The sequence below is a fragment of the Trifolium pratense genome, linkage group LG3 (assembly GCF_020283565.1).
Source record: "Trifolium pratense cultivar HEN17-A07 linkage group LG3, ARS_RC_1.1, whole genome shotgun sequence".
Taxonomy (NCBI): Eukaryota; Viridiplantae; Streptophyta; class Magnoliopsida; order Fabales; family Fabaceae; genus Trifolium; species Trifolium pratense.
The window spans coordinates 36,595,256-36,613,872 of record NC_060061.1 but is presented as its reverse complement, the minus strand read 5'-3'; the positions used below and the strand labels follow the sequence as shown (position 1 = coordinate 36,613,872).

The 18,617-nt window shown below is 31.1% G+C and overlaps 2 protein-coding genes and 1 non-coding gene across 6 annotated transcripts; 1 reads left to right on the top strand and 2 right to left on the bottom strand.

Moving 5' to 3' along the window:
* Nucleotides 1-1,007: 1,007 nt before the first annotated feature.
* On the bottom strand, nucleotides 1,008-5,361 carry LOC123918018 (squamosa promoter-binding-like protein 13A). Of its 4 annotated transcripts, XM_045969946.1 has the most exons (5): nucleotides 5,124-5,361; nucleotides 4,819-4,882; nucleotides 4,015-4,539; nucleotides 3,153-3,289; nucleotides 1,008-1,705 (listed from the first exon to the last, which is right to left on the bottom strand). In XM_045969946.1, exons 3-5 carry the CDS (start codon nucleotides 4,443-4,445, stop codon nucleotides 1,128-1,130), a joined length of 1,146 nt encoding a protein of 381 aa, XP_045825902.1. In that variant the 5' UTR covers nucleotides 4,446-4,539; nucleotides 4,819-4,882; nucleotides 5,124-5,361; the 3' UTR covers nucleotides 1,008-1,127. The 4 variants fall into 4 exon arrangements, with proteins under 4 accessions (XP_045825902.1, XP_045825900.1, XP_045825901.1 ...); XM_045969944.1 differs by having other exon boundaries at nucleotides 4,015-4,882; XM_045969945.1 differs by lacking the exon at nucleotides 5,124-5,361 and having other exon boundaries at nucleotides 4,819-4,904.
* Nucleotides 5,362-6,970: 1,609 nt separating this feature from the next.
* Nucleotides 6,971-7,920, top strand: LOC123915032 (protein MAIN-LIKE 1-like). Its single transcript, XM_045966190.1, has 2 exons — nucleotides 6,971-7,078; nucleotides 7,300-7,920. Exons 1-2 carry the CDS (start codon nucleotides 6,971-6,973, stop codon nucleotides 7,918-7,920), a joined length of 729 nt encoding a protein of 242 aa, XP_045822146.1.
* Nucleotides 7,921-14,930: 7,010 nt separating this feature from the next.
* LOC123919175 lies at nucleotides 14,931-15,033 on the bottom strand. The gene has a single exon (XR_006813088.1). It is a non-coding gene; the product is annotated as a U6 spliceosomal RNA (small nuclear RNA).
* Between the last annotated feature and the right edge of the window lie 3,584 nt (nucleotides 15,034-18,617).

The following is an 18,617-nucleotide window of genomic DNA, read 5'->3' as shown; positions in this document are numbered from 1 at the left end:
AAAGTACCTATGGCCATAGGTCATATACTCAAATTGTATGTAACATTTCCACTCTTTTTTTGCATCTGAGTATTATACATAACTAAGATAACATACGTAACCTCCGAACCAGATTAAACTGGTGGTGAAAAAAAAAAACCGTAAAAATATGAATTGATTTTACATAGGAAGTGGGTGAAGCATGTGTAAACTGAGTTCATGTGAAAATATGAATTGAGTTCATGTACATCAATTTCAAACAAGAAAAGAAAAATGCAAGATGAAAATTCATACGAATTTCAAATGAAAACGAATGGGATGAAGGATAATAAAGTATGTGTGAGAGCAAAATTTTGAAATTTTGATATAGGGTTAGAGATAATTTGGTCAATTTGAATTTTTAAAATATTAGATTAGATAGTGTACTTGAAATTACGAAAGTTGAAACCAAAAGATTGTTTACTTTTGATCGAATGTTGTTTAGGATTGGACCAAGGACTCATGATCCGTGTACTGGACCAAGTTACCCGACTCACCAAGTAACAATGCAGACCATACGATGAACACACCCTGATTACATGTGATAACGGCTTCATAGGGACACGTGGACCATCCGCCATTGTTTTGGTTTTTTTTCCTTTCTTTGGTCCAATACTGTTTTGGCATTTTTAGTGCCATTTTTTGTATGAATAGTGTAAGTATTTATTTTTAGTCATTACGTTTTTTTTGAAGAAGATAAATTAGTGGTAACTAATATTCGTCAAAAACTTACGTTATAGTTACGAAGTTTTCAATGTAATTTAGTGGTGACTAATATTCGTCAATGAAGCGTGGTTTCTCCATAAGTAAGTTTTTACTCTTTAGGATAATACTGTAATATAATTGAATTATATCTCATCATCATGATTATAAACCAGGTAATATTAGGAACAACATAACATTTCTAAATGCACAAAACATTTGGGTTTGATTACCTTGCTAAAAATATTAATAAAGAATATCCTACGTTTGTTTTCTTTTCCTTAAGATAAAGATCATAAACTCCATGCATTACTTTTATGAATCAATAAATAATCAAAGGAAAATCATAACTTAGTCCATGGGATGAGAATTCATTCAAACTGAACTAACAAAGGATGAGTTCTTATCTATTCCCATTGATAGGGATATAGTTGAGGTGCATCATTGCTTTGAGATCCATCAGAACCAATGTTATACAATGAGGAACAATGATCACTCTCATTCCCATTAGGAACCAAAACTCTATCCATTGACTCAAAGCTGTTGTTGTTGTTGTTGTTACCATGCAGACTCAGTCCTAAGGGTGGCTGCATGAGAGACATTGAATGAGGCTGCTGCGCCATTGAATGAGATGTGTGTGTCTGTGATGATGACAGAAGAGAGAGAGCACGAGGAGATTCATGTACTGAAGAAGTTGTTAAGCTATCACAAAACATTTTGCTACTTGTCCTGAGAAAAGGTGTGTTGTTGTTGTTGTTGTTGTTGGTGTTGTCGTTGTGTAAAAATTGAAGTTGTTTTCCTTCTCCATAGGTTGTTGCAGTAGAACCAAGAAAATGGTCTTGTTTATCAACCACATGTAGTTGTTGGTTTTGTTGGTTGTTGTGGATGTGAAGTCTACCACTTTCACAGGAAGTAATGAGTCCGCTACTACTCCAAGCTGAATTCACCATGGTAGTAGAACTTGAAAAAGGTAGCAATTGGGTGCCTGAAAAAAGTACAAGCAAAATTTTTCACATTTCAGTTCCTTAATATTTTTGGATGATAAGATATATGTAGAGCGTGATTCGAGTGACTAAATAGTGGGAGCCTAATAGATCTTACATAGACTCTCATACTATATGAGTGATCGGATAGTGGATGGTCTAACAGATCATAGATAAGATCGCATACGATATTAAAATTTGAGTTAATCCTAACTCAATCATGCAAAACTCGTAAGGTGGGCGTAGGCACTCCTCACCGTACAAGCCGGTTTTGTAAGGATGAGTTAGGCCTCAATATTCGTGACAAGATGGACACCACACTTTTACCCAAAACCTTAAGGTATTAGGTTTATGGGTCCTCTCACTTATAAAGTATTCAACATCCACTTTTTCATCTGATGTGGGACTCGACTCACACTTGAAATACCAACATGACTTTCAACTATTTCCTCAAGAAAACATGAACTAGATATTTGGAAGACATTTATGCAAGTTTGTTGAGAATGTTAAGAATTAAGCTCATTGTAAGAGTCCATCTCAAAAAATTTGTCCATTAGGTGCGGGAAAGCCTCATCACTTAAATATCACATTGAACATTTTTTAACTACTAAATGTGAGACTCCTAACACTATAACCTCTTTAAGATTTGTCGTCCACGATGGTTTTTACTAATTGACACTGATTTGATGGTAGTCTTTTTTTTTCAGCGGTTTCATTCACCTATCAATATTTGGTGGAGTATTTTAATCCAAACTATAGGTAGTCATTTCCGTGGTCAACTCTTAACAAAAATACAAATTCTTAAAACTTAAACACATGTAGAGAGTCAAACCAAAAAGACTAATATATTTTATAAATGAGTCTAGTAGTTTTCATGTGGACTCCTAACATAAAATTGTGTCACTGGTATTTTTGACAGTCATAACAAATTTTTCAAGCCAAGATACTACTTGAAGCATCAAATATACGGTATTAATTAATTGCATAAATGGAATTTCTTTTTAAAAAATAACAGTCATGATCAAACTCTTTTTATTTAGTATATGTACCCTAGTAACCCTACCATATCAACAATATTATATTAGTGGCCATTAGATTTCCATGAGCGCGACCGGGGACATAAATGGAACAAATCAGGCGCACTCATCTATACAAGTGCATACATTGCGTTATCACATGAAGCTTTTTACTCATCTGATATATCTCTATCTTTGTGGGGATCTTTAGATATAACTAATGCCTGCATAAAATCTAGGAATATATGCAAAAGGGTCCACTCAGGATAATAATGTTGTGGAAACTATAACAAGTTGAGTTGGCCTTTTCTCATCCATACAAAATCCGTCGTTTGTAAGGTGAAAGGTATCACTCTGAATAAACTATCTTATCTTTATTTTACGTGGGACTTTTTTTTCGATGGAAACTGAATTAAACTCGAAGCTAGCTAACCTTGGTAATTGGACAAAAAACTACCAGCAGGTCGCATGATAGGTTCGGGTTGAGGTTTTCTTCTCCTTCGGTTGTGTCCATCTAAACGTTTTCTACAGCTTCTTTTTCTTTCATCAAATTGGTCCAGTGAATGGAACCTACATAAAGGAAACCAAGATTCAGGGTTTAAGGAACTTTAAGCACTTTAACATGATATCACATACTCTATTTGAAACATGATGTAAGAAAGTGACATAACCATATAGTGAAACTAATGCTTTTTGGCATAAAATTTGCATGCTATGAAACATGGACATAGATAGACACTAAAGTGACCAAACACAAACTGATACCGATAATAATTTGAGAAAATGATATAACTAAATGTTAAGCAGACGTGTCAGTGTCGTGTTGTGGTGTCAAACACTGGTTACGTCTTCAATATGAAATGTGATAGAATAAAATTTTAAAGTGGAACCTGCAGGTTTCTTATGTGTTGAGATTCTTTTTGGTTTAAGAATAAAGAAAGCCAATTAAGATGCTAAAGGTGTAGGAAACAATAGTACTTGTGAAGCTAACATGAACAATGGATAGGGTTTCAAATGCATAAAGGCATAAATAAACTAATAGGAGAGATTACAAGCAATCTAGAATTATTTGATGAATAAACCGTCAATTTAGTCTCTAAACTATTATCCTCTATTCAATTTAGTCTCTAAATTATATAAATAATAAGTAGTCATCGAAGTATATAAAATCTGTCAATTTAGCCTTTTTATGGACTAAATTGACGTATTTCAAATAGTTTAAGTACTTTTATAGTTTAAGGACTAAATTAACGGTTTATTCGGAATATAAATATAGGATATGAATCATGATATACCTGCTACACTGTTGGCAGAACCTTTGCTTAAGGCCACCAATTGTAACCTCAGGAGTCTTAGAATGAAGTTCACAAACCTTATGACGCCTATGATAATCTCTACAATTACTAAGATCAGAATTACAACCATCAACAAGACAAGAAACTGACAATGTTGTATTATTAATAGCTCTAGCTCTCTTAGAAGATCCAGAAGAAGAAGGTGATGCCATTTTGGAAACAACAATAGCATCTTTGCACAAAGGAAGTGGTGAAGATGATGATTGATCAGTTACAGAATTCTCAACTTGACCAAGCTTTAAATCAACAGAAAATTTCCCAAATCTGTTTGATTCTTCTTCTTGTTCTTCTATTGTTGTTTCTATGTTGGGTAGTGTTGCTTCTTCTATACCCCCCAAATCCCAAGAAGATGCTTTCAAATTCCAATCCATAATAACACCACCAACAACAAAAAACTGAAAAATTATAAATTTGAAATCACTTTTTTTAGCTCTGCTTCTTCAATGTCCCTCTTTGTTTGGTTACCTATAATATAGCATTCATAATTGCATGAAAAACAAAAAAGAAATAAAAAATAAGTTAACCATAATTACCAATATCATAAATATTGAACTGAACTAAATTTAAGAATCTAACTATGCAAGTAAAAAATTTAAAGTAACAAGTTCCAAACAAACTGGAACCTTAAATTTGTTGTTACCTAACAAAAAATACAATGAAGCAACGACAAAGATACATAAATAAAATAGAACATAAATAGAGAGACAGAGAGAGAGAGAAAAGGAGAGAGAGAGAGAGTTGTACTAGTAGCTAGCAGACAGTTGCAGCAGAAGGATGCTTACTTCTTCCTTCATCCACCACTCGTTGCCTGACATGGATGGATTCCTTGGATGAATAATAAAATAAAAAAATTTTATAAAAAAATAAATTATTTTTATCATATATTAGATTAAATACATCAGTTATTCAATAAATAAATTAAAAAAAAATGAATTTTGCTGATAATAATAGAAAGTAGTATTTATTTAAAATAAAAAAAAAATGAGAAGGAAGGTAATGTGTTATGTATGGTTAGGTGAGGGTGAAAGGGGTGCCCTTAAAAACTATACCTGTTAGCCTGTTAAAGAATGGTGGTATCAAATTGTGGATCACAGAATAATGGATAATGTGTTGGAAGTTGATACTAGCTAGCTAGAGAGAGAATAGTGTTGAAAGTAAGGCAAAAAGGGGGGTCTGGATGATATGCTTGTTGTAACAAGTTCAAGTAAATAAAATAAATAAATGATATTTTATTTTTGCTAAATATAGGGATACTTGCTATTCAAAGTATGTATGGGAGAGAGAGAGAGAGAGAGAGAGAGGGGAAAGGAAAGGAAGATGCATATATAATATGATGGCAAATTCTTAACTACCCATTGCAATGAATTGGGTAGAGCAGCCCATCTGACTTGTCAAAACTATAATGGTTAAACTCTATCCCACTTTAAAAAATGTGTAATTCTTAATATTAGTAACATACTTTTATGTAATTGTATTTTAACCCCTCTTACATTAATGCTCAATTTTTTGATTAACAAAAAATTTCATATTTCCAAAGTACTTAATCTCCCAACGTTATTTTTGCATAGCACAATTTTTTTTTATAAGCTTTTTTTTTATAAGTTTTAGCACAGCATGAGCAGATCATCAGTCCCCTACAGTACTCTTCACCTCTCATTATTATTTTATTTTTTTACGGATCCTCTCATTTTTTTACTAAATTATTATTTTTTTTTTAATCTTTATCACTAGTATTCGGTCCACTGACCCATCTAATTTGGTTTGGGATCAGTTTTGTCATCAGGAGGTTCTAGCCCCTCCCGATCACAGCTGCGGGGGATCGAAACGTGATCCTCTCTACCAAGTTCATGTCAATCACCGTTGAACCAACTAACTATTGGTTAAATTATTATTTGTTCCTATTTTTAAGCGTATCATTTTTTTTTTGGTACATCAGCATATCATCTTTCTATATTATATATATAAGTAAAATTACGATAAATGATATAAAACTTGCAAAGTGGTTAAAAGCAATAACGATAAATTAGTAACTTTAGCGGTAAATAGATACTATAATTAATATTATTTATTTATAAAAAAATATTATCTTTAAATTCATTAAATCCATGTATAATCCTTCGGTTACTATTATAAGTAAAAAAAATTATTTTTTAGATTTATTAAATAATTTAAAATTATCAAATTGAGTTATTCAGGTCCCCACAACTGCGATCAGGATGGAACTGAAACTATTTGATGCTCAAATTACTATTTAAAAGTTTTTTTATTGTGCGTGTAAAATATTAGTATTGGGAGATTAATCTTAAGCAGAGGTGTATGCAGTTCGGTTGAACTAATTTTAGTCAAATCTGTTATCGGGTCCGACCAAAATTAAGTGGGTTGGGCTGAATGTAAAAACTCTTTTTTTTTTTGAATTTTTTTTTCTACCCCAACAATCTTCATTCTACCCCAACAACCAAATTTGAAATTATAAATATGCCCTAATATATAATGTAAAATTGAAAAAAAAAAAATCATTCTCTACCCTGATCAAACAAAGTGTTCCGGTGTGAGTTTGACGTTTTAGGAAAAGTAAGTGTAATTTTACATACCGGTACACTTTTTTGAAGTGTGCCGGTTCGATTTGTTCACCGATACACTTAAAAAAAGTGTTCCGGTATGAATATTCATACCGGTACACTTGCTTTCAAGTGTACCGGTATGCTTTCGACGGTTTTGATTAAATTTACATATTGGTACACTTTTTTCAAAGTGTACCGGTTCACAGTGATTTTTTTTAATTTTTTTTCCAGTGGTGCGCACCAAAGGATCAGACGGTAGAATTAGGCATAACAGAGGATGTGGAGAGTCTCGACAACATCAGGGGGAGCCGGAACACGATGAGCCTTTGCCGGCAATGCTTGAGCAGCAGGCTGTGCAGCAGGGTTGGCCTGGAGGGCCGATCGATACGAGTCTTTTGACTCGATACGAGCAGCATGTTGCTCGTTATGTATGGTTTGGTCAGGTAATACTTTGTTTGTATTGTTATTATTTGTTAAGTTATATTGATCAATTTTTTTTTTTAATTTGTTTTGTTTATACTCTCGTTACAACTGTTAAATCCTTATTTTGAATACAAATTTAGTGTTGAAATATTATTATAGTTCATTTTCAATGTCTTATGGTATGCATCCAATTATCCGGTCTAATTTATTATTCACAATGTATTTTTTTAATTATATGTAGGAACGTGTCGTAGGTGACAAAATTGAGCTACGAATAGCATCTTTAGGAAAAAATGTAGCTGACAGGGTTCCTGATCACCATCCTGAAATTATTCAAGGGTGGTTGAATATTTCGGGGTTGTGCTGGCTTGAGCGGACTAGCTTGAAACTTACTGATCCACAACTTTTATCCGCATTTGTTGAGAGGAGGCATCCTGAGACATCGTCATTTCACATGTCGTTCGGCGAGATGACTATTACTTTGGACGATGTGACATGTCTTTTGCATCTGCCTGTTAGGGGTCACTTTTATACTCTTCTATCAGTTACTCAGGAACAAGTTGCGGCACTTGCAGTTGAGTTGTTAGGGGAGGAGTATCAGTTTGCATTGCGAGAGACTGCAACGCAGAGGGGTGGTTATTTTTCACAGCAGTGGCTATATGAGAGTTATATGAGGAATGCCAATTTGTACAGGAGATATGACAGCGCAACCAGGGCATGGATGTTGATGTTGGTTGGATGTACCATTCTGACTGACAAGAGTTACACACGTGTGGATGCCAAATGGCTTGTTATGTTTAGAGATTTGTCTGCATGTCATACATTTTCTTGGCCCAGTGCTGCATTGGTTTGTTTACGATAACTTGAACGATGCATCCATGTTTACTACAAAGGCCCTTGCAGGGTATGCGACACTCACTACAAAGACATAATTTAAATGTTGCGTAATTAAACTTTTTTTCTCTTTGAAATTTTAAGTCCTTATCAATTTAATTTGTCCTTATCAATTTTAATAATATTTCAAATTTTATGTCTTTCATTGTGATTTTACTCCATTAATAATATATGTATAAAAATATGAGCAAAATAATAATCTATGCATAAAAATAAAATAAAAAATTATACAAAATATAGTAAAAAAAAATCATAGAAAATAATCGGCCGGTCTGGTTTGAATTTTATTACATTGGTGTTAATAAATATATATAAAAAAAACCATGGAATTAATGTTTGTCATTGAAATGAAACATCTAATATTAAAATTTACTATAATTGTAGGGATAAAAAACTGATTTAAATTTTTTTATAAAAATAAAAGTCATTATATTAGTTATTTTGGAGTTTTTTTTCTTTTTTAAAGAATTTGGAGGAGATTTATGAAAATTAAAAAATAGCAAAGATAAATAAATTTATATACAAATCAACCATGCTCCAAAAAAAAAAACCATTAGTTTTCGACCCTCTAAAAAAACCATTAGTTTTTTTTTTTTTTTTTTTTTTACGGAAAACCCATTAGTTTTTGAAAGCAAGGTTATTAAAATAGTGAAGATATTTTTTTTTAAGAAAACCCTTACAAATAACAATTGCATTGCTGGTTGTGATTGGAATTTGGAACATTGGGGAACTAAGTCTGTCATACAAAAAACAAAAAACAAAAGAAAGGGAATTAAGTGCATCGGGAACCTTCGTTTCTTAATTACATATGGGGTGAATCTATAATTATGGAAAATTATATTACCACAATTAAAAACTAACAGTATTTTAAATGACATTTTGATCAACCACTATATTTAAAACACTTAGGATGGGTTGTCCAGCCCAATTTCATGAAATGGGTAGGCAAGTTGTCACCTAATATGATATACTAAAATACTATCATAGTCGTATGTATTTGATGATATAAAAACGACAGGCTGTTAGTTGCTTTCAACTTTTGTAAGTCAGGAAAAAGAAGTACATAGAATGGATGCTCTAGACAAGGCATGTGGCAATATGTTTCACATTTCATGGCATGTCTTTTCCTTGCCCTTTCTTATTTATTAGGAGAGTTTACTTTTTAGATTCATTGAAAATCTAATGTATTTGGTCCATATTATAGACTAAATATATTGGATTTTTAATGAATCTATAAAGTAAAATCTCTCTTATATTAAGGACCGGAGAGAGTATTTATACACTTACTATTAATATGGTTGTTCTTGTTTTTTTAACTCGGTATCTCGATTTAACGATCGATTAATCCGAAGACAATAATTTCACTACTCGCTTGTGGGGGTATTTATTTAGAACTAGAGATTTTTTGCTGAGCACAAAAAAATGTATCGGAAAAATTTGCATATAAAATCTTGAAAGGAACAAACTCTAAAGATCCAAATCTTCGCATCAAGAACAACTCATGTGAGTTTATAGTTGTTCTTGTTCATGTGAGTTTAAGTTGTTAGTCAAGAATACTAAGTAGTTGAATTTAGGGTTAGTCGTGTTAAAAGATATATATAGTTGAGAGATTATTTAAAAATATAGTTATTAATAGGGGTAATTTTTATCTTAAAACTCGGTTGTTAAGGTTGAATTAGGTTTGATCTAAAATTTTAAGAAGTCAGATTCAATTTAGTCGATTGAAGGTTAGTCGAGTAAAAATCAGTCGAAAATGTGGCAATCGGGTCTTTCTCGAGTACATAGAGATTCACAAAGATCGTGAGAGTGTTAGAATCAATCAAAGCTAAATGAAAAGTGACAACTTTGACGTTTTACTTGTGTTCCGTGTGTTTTTAGTGTCAATAATCGAAGAGGAAGTCACGTTCCAAAAGAAGAACGTATGTGTGGATAGAAAAAACGGAATATTCCGCGAAAGATAGGGTAATATGGCAAATGTGGGGGGCCACTTACTCTAAGCAATGAGAAAAATCACACACTATCTGCAAAAATATTCGAGCAAAATACTTGATTCTCTAGGCTACAATATTTTTGCCAATATTAATGCATTCAGTAAAAAAAAAAAAAAAAACACTCAGTTTGCAAATTTATGGTTTTTATTTATATTTTATGTTCTTATCTATGCATTTATTAGTTAACAGCCGACAACAAAATTCAATCTCGTATTTAACATTTTTAAGAGTTAAAGAACATGTAATAGAGATAAAGTTCCTACTAATTGTTAGTTGATTTAATGATGATTGACACTGGACTCGATAAGGATGATCACTTATGTCAGAACTAACCCTCGAACTAGATTAGGCGTTTTAGTAGGCTAGTGTGATGAAGAACAAAACAAACAAAGTTCCTTCTTAAACACAAAGTAAATTCCAGCTGAAATTTATCAACTTCAGCTACTTTCAGAATCAAAGACAATAACATGGTTGGATTTTAATCACTTCCTTACGAAAAAATATATATCTCATTTGATTGAATATAATTTGGATTGAATATATTCTTTCTGTTGGATTGGAACCAGTATCAAACGCATGTCAAAGTGAAAGTCTTGTAGCTAAGTAGCTTCCAATTGCTTCAATATTCAATAAATCAGGTGATCACGTGTCTTAATTAACATGTGATTTAAGTTTTCGAAAAGTTAAAATAAACATATGTTAATTAACATCGATATATATATATATATATATATATATATATACTAGTATGTTAGTCATTGTCATACACGAACTTATTTTCTTTTTTAATATTATTTATGTGTTTATTTTGTTATATTATTTGAGTAATTTGGTTTAAAATTCTACGATAAAATTAAGATAGATTTTGGATGATATAGGTTTAACTATGTTACAGGATAGAGCGAGATGAAAACTATTATTTCGCTTCTCGTTCTACACCATTAAGAGATAAATTATTTCTCTTATCTTCATCCTCGGGACTATATAGTGACCCTATAAATATAAAATAATTATAAGCTCGATTCTCAAATGAAAATTTAATTAGTTAAGGATCATTTTTAATAGTGGGGTAGAAAGTGTTATACATTTATCATTCTACACCCGTCAGAGATTTTCTCTCTCTTTCTCTCTCTCATTCTCTATTTCTATATCTGTCCCACAAGATAATTTTCATTTTTTTAATAATATTTATTTTCTTATGTTTTTTCTTTTGAATGTTGTCTATTTCATTTTTCATTTTATATTATTTTGAATGTTGTATATATTTTTCTTTCAATTGTTTATGAGATTGGTTTTATTTAATTTACTTGAGTATGAAAATACTATATATGTTTAAGGATGTTACAGAGACATGGTGGGGTGGGAAGTACTCCCCCATTTCTTGTTCCTCGTTCAACAAAACTAAGAGATTCTCTCTACCTCTCTCTCTCTCTCTCTCTCTCTCTCTCTCTCTCTCTCTCTCTCACACACACACACACACACACACACACACACATCTCTATCTCCTAGGACTCTTTAGGAACTCCATCAATAAAAAATAATTGTAAATTTTATACTATTCTTCAAATGAATATTAACATACTTTGATCATTGTACCACAAAGAAACAATCTTCACGTGTGAACGTCAAATGAAAAAAATTTATGTATGGATTTACACTCACATTGATAAATTAATATTTCTAAAATGGTTTGAGTGAAGGTTTATGGAAAGCTTAAAATTGGAATTATAAAAAAATTCCATAGATTATAAAAAATTAAAACTATATTAATTTATTTTAGGTTTCCAAAATATTTCATCAGCCGGATGTAATCTAGTGAAAATGTGATGAACATAAAATATGGAAAATTTCACTTAGTCAATGTGTATTTATTGTAACACCCAAACCCATTATTGTAGTGATTCTACGTTTAGTAAATCTTTTTATAAATACGCGGCGGAAAATCAAAGTTTGTTATTATAAAAGTCACGGTTCGAGCATTACACTCTTCAACCAAAATAATACTAATGTAGTTAATTAGTAAAAATACTTGTTTATACAAATCTTAAATCAAATAATGTATTTATTAACTATACAAAACAACCTAGATAAGGAGACTCTATATACATATAAAACCCTTTTTTCCCGTGTCACAATCAGAGCGGAGCTTCACCGACGACTCAACCTTGATAACCACAAAACCTGTGAATCTGGACCCCCAGCACATAACACAAAGCATGAGAGTTAGATCACATAATCAAAATATAAGTGTAAGTAAAACGGTACTTAAACACTCCTTCATAAAACATGCATAATCATACATTATACATATACATCATCATCTATCATTCAATTATAAGTTCTAGGTCATTATAATCAAACATCACTTCATCGAAGAGCAATAAGTACACTTAGTAAAATATGTGTCACATAACAATCATAACATAAATGCAAACATATGTGTCACATATCAAATATCAAATAATGTACACATATCCTAATGCAATCTAATGCCACAATCTTCATGCTATGTCCCCTAGACATATCTAATGCATGTGGTACCATCGTCTTTATTAGAGTATGTCACCTCTAATATCCTTCTTTATCGGATAAATATAATCTGATATCCTTCTTTATTGGAATATCCAATATCCCTAATATAATTCATGAATGCATATGTTTTCATGAATATTCTCACATCAACAATCACATTTAGCATTAAGCTCGTCATTTATAAATGTGGAACACTATCCAACATTTCGTCTTTATTAAGATAACTTTATACCTTAATATACGTCTTTATCAAATAACATAATTCGATATCCTTCTTTATTAGAATAACATAATCCTAATATCATTCTTTATTAAGTTGATTAACACCTTAATATACTTCTTTGATATTTAAACAAACATCATCAACAATCATCAACACATACAATGCATTTACTCACATTTTTAACACAATACTAATAATATAAGTAAAGTGTATTAAGCATGCATTTTATCATAAAACAAACTCCGGAATCGGAATCTACGCGAAAAACTGGGTAAAATACATAATATAACATGTTAGAACCCTCAAAGTCATTCAAATTTCAAAACAGCAAAGTGTTGTGCTGTCACGGTGGCTTAGCGAGCCGTAGCGAGCCTTAGCGAACGTGTTTGCTGCGCGAAGGCCTGGCAAGCCGTAGCGAACCACACCAGTGGGACACTGGCTCCTAGCGAGCCGTAGCGAACGGTTCCTGTCAGGAATGTTCAAAACTCACGTTTTTCACTCCAAATCACCCAAAAATCCCATTTTTCATGTTATAAACCCCAAATAAGTTTGTATTCAAGTGTAACAAACCTATCTAAACACAAAAGGACGGTTCATTTCACCGATCTACCATTTTTACTACGAAAAAGTAGAGATTTAACACTTTTACTCAAAACACTCAAGAACACAAAGTTCTTGAGTTTAATCATCCATAAAATTCGTTTTTATTCAATAAATTCGTTCATACATCATGTCAAAAGCATATTAAGCATGTTATGAACCTTAGAATCAATTTCCATTAAGAAAATTCATTCAAAACTAAAACGAAAATGGGGTGGAGGAAGTTCGGGTGAGGAGAAATCGACATTCTCCCCTTCCTCGAGTCACCCACGATTATGAAACCTACTCTCATACCTGGATTCGAAGAAAAACTCGAAGATTGCTCTTGATCCCTCTAGCTCAAGCTTGCCCTCGCTCTCCTCTTGCTCTCCCTTCTCTCTTCCTCCTCTTCAAAGTCACAAATGTGACACTTTCTCTCTCCAATAGCTTGGCCCAACTCGCGTTAACTCTCACTAACTCGCGCGTTAACTAAAACTCTCGATAAATAACTTAAAGTTACTATCTTACTTAAAAACCACGTCACCAAATAATTAAACACTTAAATAGTGAATAATAAATTTGGGTCGTTACGTTTATAATAGTGGAGTGAGAAGTGTTTCTCTTTCTTAATATATACCACAGAGAGATTCTCTCTCTCTCTCTCTCTCTATATATATATATATATATATATATATATATATATATATATATATATATATATATATATATATATATATATATATATCTTTTTCCCGTCTTTGTTAAATGACTCTATAGAGACTTCATCAACAGAAAACAATTGTTAATTCTATATTATATTTTTTTTAAAGAATATCAATAAAATTCTCGTGTTCAGTTATCATTATCTTCCACTTACACTTTTTATTATGGGGTCACTTTTCATCTTGCTAAATAAAATATGATTAATGAAATATGAAATATGAAAATGTGGATAACCTCCACGTTCGATATTCAAATTTTAATTAGTCAATGTATATTTTTAATCAAGAGTAGGGTGGGAAAAGCTCATCGTTTTCAATTTTACACCATTGGGACTCTCTATTTCTATCCCTCTTCCATAGGACTTTATAGTTGCTCCATGAACAAAAAATTGTTGTTAATTCTTTATTATTTTTTAATGAATATCAATAAAATTCTCATGTTTAGTTCTCACTCTCATCTACAGACACTTTTCATCATGGGGATTACTTTTCGTAGAACATAGAACATATATCCAACCATGGGGATCGTTTTCTAATGAACATAATCTTTTCTTTAAAATTTAAAATAAAATAAAATGTATTCACGTAGAACATATAAATTTGTATAAGCTTATATATATATATATATATATCCGATTAATTTAGTTTTTTTTTTTTTTTATAGATTAGTAATTTGTATATATCTAACAATCAATCCAACAAATAAGTGAGATACGAAATTTTTTTTTGGATAGGATATTTTTTTTGCTTTTTTTAAAAAAAAATCTTTTTTTGAAAAGATTTTTTTTAAGTAATGGGTTAGAGAAAGATTCAATTAAATGTCACGTAAACAAACTCTCAATTAAATTAGACCTAAGCAATTTTTATGAGAATTGAGAATGCACGAGAAAGCTCCGCGTGAATCTCGCTATATATATAATTTTTTGTACATAAAAAACTTGGACCATTTTGTGATTTGTGTGTTATCCCTGCACAAGGGGAACGCTAATTTTCTGTGTAATATTCTAATTTTATCAAATATTTTTGAAGGACGTCCGGCTCACACCCAAGTGTCGGGTATGCAACAATACCGGGCTTTAAAAAGTCTCGAAATATTAAGATCTTATAATAATAATCATCTATATTTTAATGTTTAAAAAATATTTTATGATTTAGTAAAAAAAAATTATGATTATCAATAGATTAGTGGTAAGCTTTGATTTTTATGGTGTGTAAGGTCCTTGGTTCAATTTTTTTTGAAAAACTTAGAATTGAAAATATTATATATAAAACTTATGCACAAATTCAATCATCAAATCATTTCAATCTTTGCAACAAATTTAATTTTGGATTAAGATGTCTCATTTTAATGTTACATACAATGATAATTGATTTTAATGTTATTTATAATTTAAATGGAAGATAATTCTTTTAAATATTTTGTGTTTTTTTATTTGAGACCCATGTTTAATATTCAAGTAAGGTATTTAAAAAGTCAGGGACAGTGTTACAAAGTAACATAGGAAAAGAAAAAAGAAAATAAATAAGCATAAGCTAAGTTCCAAACTTATCTTTTCATACGAGGGACTCCAAATCAAGCGGGGAAAATTCAATGCGCAAAGCACTTCGAATTTGCTCCCTTCTTTATCATAAAATCCAAGCATATATTTTATTTCTCAAGAACATGCGCTAGTGTAATGCTATCAATCTTATACAGAATATTTATAATGTGAATAATATCCGTAACATGAATGTGTAAAGCATATTATCCCATCCAATATTATCACCTAAAGAGATTCCAAAAATAATACGATGAAAACACTACCTAGTACCTACCATTGCTTAAATTTTATCGAATTTAAAATTGCAAGTGGATCCCACATCACCTGCCTGAACTGCACCTAACCAAACGAAGACACTTCAAATCTGAAATACGAACTTCCCACCACCACCTCAATTCATTTCAATAAAAAGTAAAAATAAAATCATTTGAGAGGTTCTAATTAAAGGCTTTCTTATAATCTCATAAATTATGATGATAGACGTGTTAGACTATAACAATGATAGAAAAAAAAGAGTATACGTGGATGTAAAAATTTCCAAATATGTTTAGTCGTGTCTAATAGTATGATGTTGGCACACTAATGATGAGTGTTGTTGGTGGGGCTTGTAAGTAGACGTTGATATTTAATTTTTGAGGGCTCCATGATTAGATATACTTTGCTTATTTAAGCCACAACAAGCATTGAGACCCTAAGAAATGTTCATATGCCCAAACACCTCCAGCATGTGTTGTTTTTACTCCTTATGTCTTCTATCTTCCATGTTGATGTGAGTTGTAGTGTAGTAATCACCATCTATGATCATTCTTGGAGGATTCATCATGGGACTTCTGTATTGTATGCTCACTAGCTATGACAATTATTTTTTTAAAGTAAAATTTTGAATTCAAGATTTTACATTGTTCTATACTTGAGTTAAGTAGAGAATTGCTTAATAACTAATTCACTAGTTAACATGTTATATAGATAGATTAAGTACTCTATTCATGTGTGTTAGTTAATCTTGCACAATGATAGAGTTAAATTGAAGTTTTGTTGGTCAATAAAAATATGTTTACTCTATGATATCACGATATCATGTGTGACTTGTCTGCTTATACAATTCTTCTATGCATAAAAGATGATCTTTAATAACTATTCGATACAATTGTTGTCCAATGTGTGAATTTGTAAAATGATGATCTTTATGAGTATGCACTTGTTCCGTAATAAATAAACACATGTGATGAACTTTATATGTATATGAAGTGTTACAAGTAGCTAACGCAGTTCTCTACTTAAGTAGAGAACAATGTAAAATTCTGAAAATTTTAATATTTTTACACATCCGCTACTTAAGTAGAGAACTACGAAGAGAGTCAATTTTTATTTTATTTTTATTTTTATAATGTCTGCTGTTTAAGTAGCAGAAGAATAAGAATGAAAATTAATAGGCCGCACGAGGAAAGTCAAGGCACCAAAAGAAAGAAAGTTTCTCTTTAGGCCCCTAAAACACGCGAAAAAATTCGATTTCTATTTACCGAAAAAAAAATTAGTGTGAAAGAATTTTTGTTGGGTGAATTGGGTAGTGTGGTTTAAATATGGGCTCAAATGAAGCCCAAAGTCAGCCCGATTCATGTACAACTTAATATTTGTTAAAATTGCTCTTTAGCTCCCCACCACCCCACCCCACATTGTACTCATGCCCCCAAAATTTCCAAAATATCTCCGGATTTGGTCCGAGTTTGCTTTTGATCCTACGTTTTAAAACAAATATATTTTCGGATCTTACGTTTCAAAATTGCTTAAATTCGAAACCTACATTCTGAAATGGTGAATTGAAGTTGACGACCAAAACAACAATGTTAGAAAACTACAGATTTGCATTTGCACATATCAGTCCAGTTTATAACCTACCTTCCGAAATATGTTTGGAACCTAGGAAATAAACAGATTCTAGAAGAGTTTAATTGTTGTGCACCGTCGGTGTAAATTATTTTTACACATGCATCCAATGACGCGTTGCCACGTCACATAATGAATGTGACACATCATGTGTTTTTAATGACCATACATGATGTGTCGGTTTTTTATTGGATGCATGTGCAAAATAACTTTACACCGACGGTGCATATAAATTAAATTCATTCTAGAATTTAAAATTCAAATAACACACATGCTTAAAAATTTCAAAAAATAAACCCTTTCTTTTGACAAAAAATTAAACTGTTTATTTTTATTGTTTTTTTAAACCAAAAAAATAAACCGTTTAACACACACATTAGATGTTCTTTGTAAAAGATTAAATTAATTTATTTTTTTGGTAAAAAGATTAAATTAGTTTTTAAATAATCTTTTAAGGTAAATCAATTTTATTTTAATAGATTGTATTAGAACTAAAAATAATTTGAAGGAAAAATTTAATTTAATGATTTGACCAAAAAATATACAATTACTCAAACAATATTTCTAAGTAATTAATTTAATTCTTGTAAAAAAGTAATTAATTAATTTTTATATAGAAAAAAGTAATTAATTAAATTATTAAAAAAAAGCGATTAAGTTAATTTTTTGGGGGGGGGGGGGGGAAGATAATCAATTAAATGGGTTAAATAAATAAGACATGTTAATAACATCATTGATATTTGCTTGGTCAAATCTACCTCTCTCTTCCAATAAGGTCAAAGAAAATATGAAAAAAGATTCTCATAATCTAAACTAATTATTACGAAAATCTATCCGATTTATTTGGTCAAAAAACTAAAACAAATCTATTAGATTTATGTTAAAAAGATTCAACTCAATTAATTTTTGTGTCTCACTATAATAATCTCACTTACAAAACAAATTGAGCCCACTAATTTGATTTCATCTATAAAAGAACCCAACACCATTATTAGATTTAGATGAAAGAGTGAATTCAAAACAGAGTATCAGTGATGGAAAACAAGAAACAGAGAGAGAAAAACAGAGCACTTGATTCAAATTCGACCCCACCACATTACACCGAAGAAAGAGGAAAAGAAATAAGAGAACTTCATAAGAAATACAAGAAACTAGAACAAGATTGGAACGCTTTTAAGGAATCAAGATCAACA

What these genes read in the sequence shown, in the direction of transcription:
- LOC123918018 (XM_045969944.1), bottom strand. Translation starts at nt 4,445, where the DNA reads ATGGATTGGAATTTGAAAGCATCTTCTTGGGATTTGGGGGGTATAGAA. An exon ending in TTCTGCCAACAGTGTAGCAG is followed by an intron (nt 3,290 to 4,014) that starts GTATATCATGAT and finishes TCCTTTATGTAG; the next exon opens with GTTCCATTCACTGGACCAAT. An exon ending in TTTTTTGTCCAATTACCAAG is followed by an intron (nt 1,706 to 3,152) that starts GTTAGCTAGCTT and finishes TACTTTTTTCAG; the next exon opens with GCACCCAATTGCTACCTTTT.
- LOC123915032 (XM_045966190.1), top strand. Translation starts at nt 6,971, where the DNA reads ATGCTTGAGCAGCAGGCTGTGCAGCAGGGTTGGCCTGGAGGGCCGATC. An exon ending in GTTATGTATGGTTTGGTCAG is followed by an intron (nt 7,079 to 7,299) that starts GTAATACTTTGT and finishes AATTATATGTAG; the next exon opens with GAACGTGTCGTAGGTGACAA.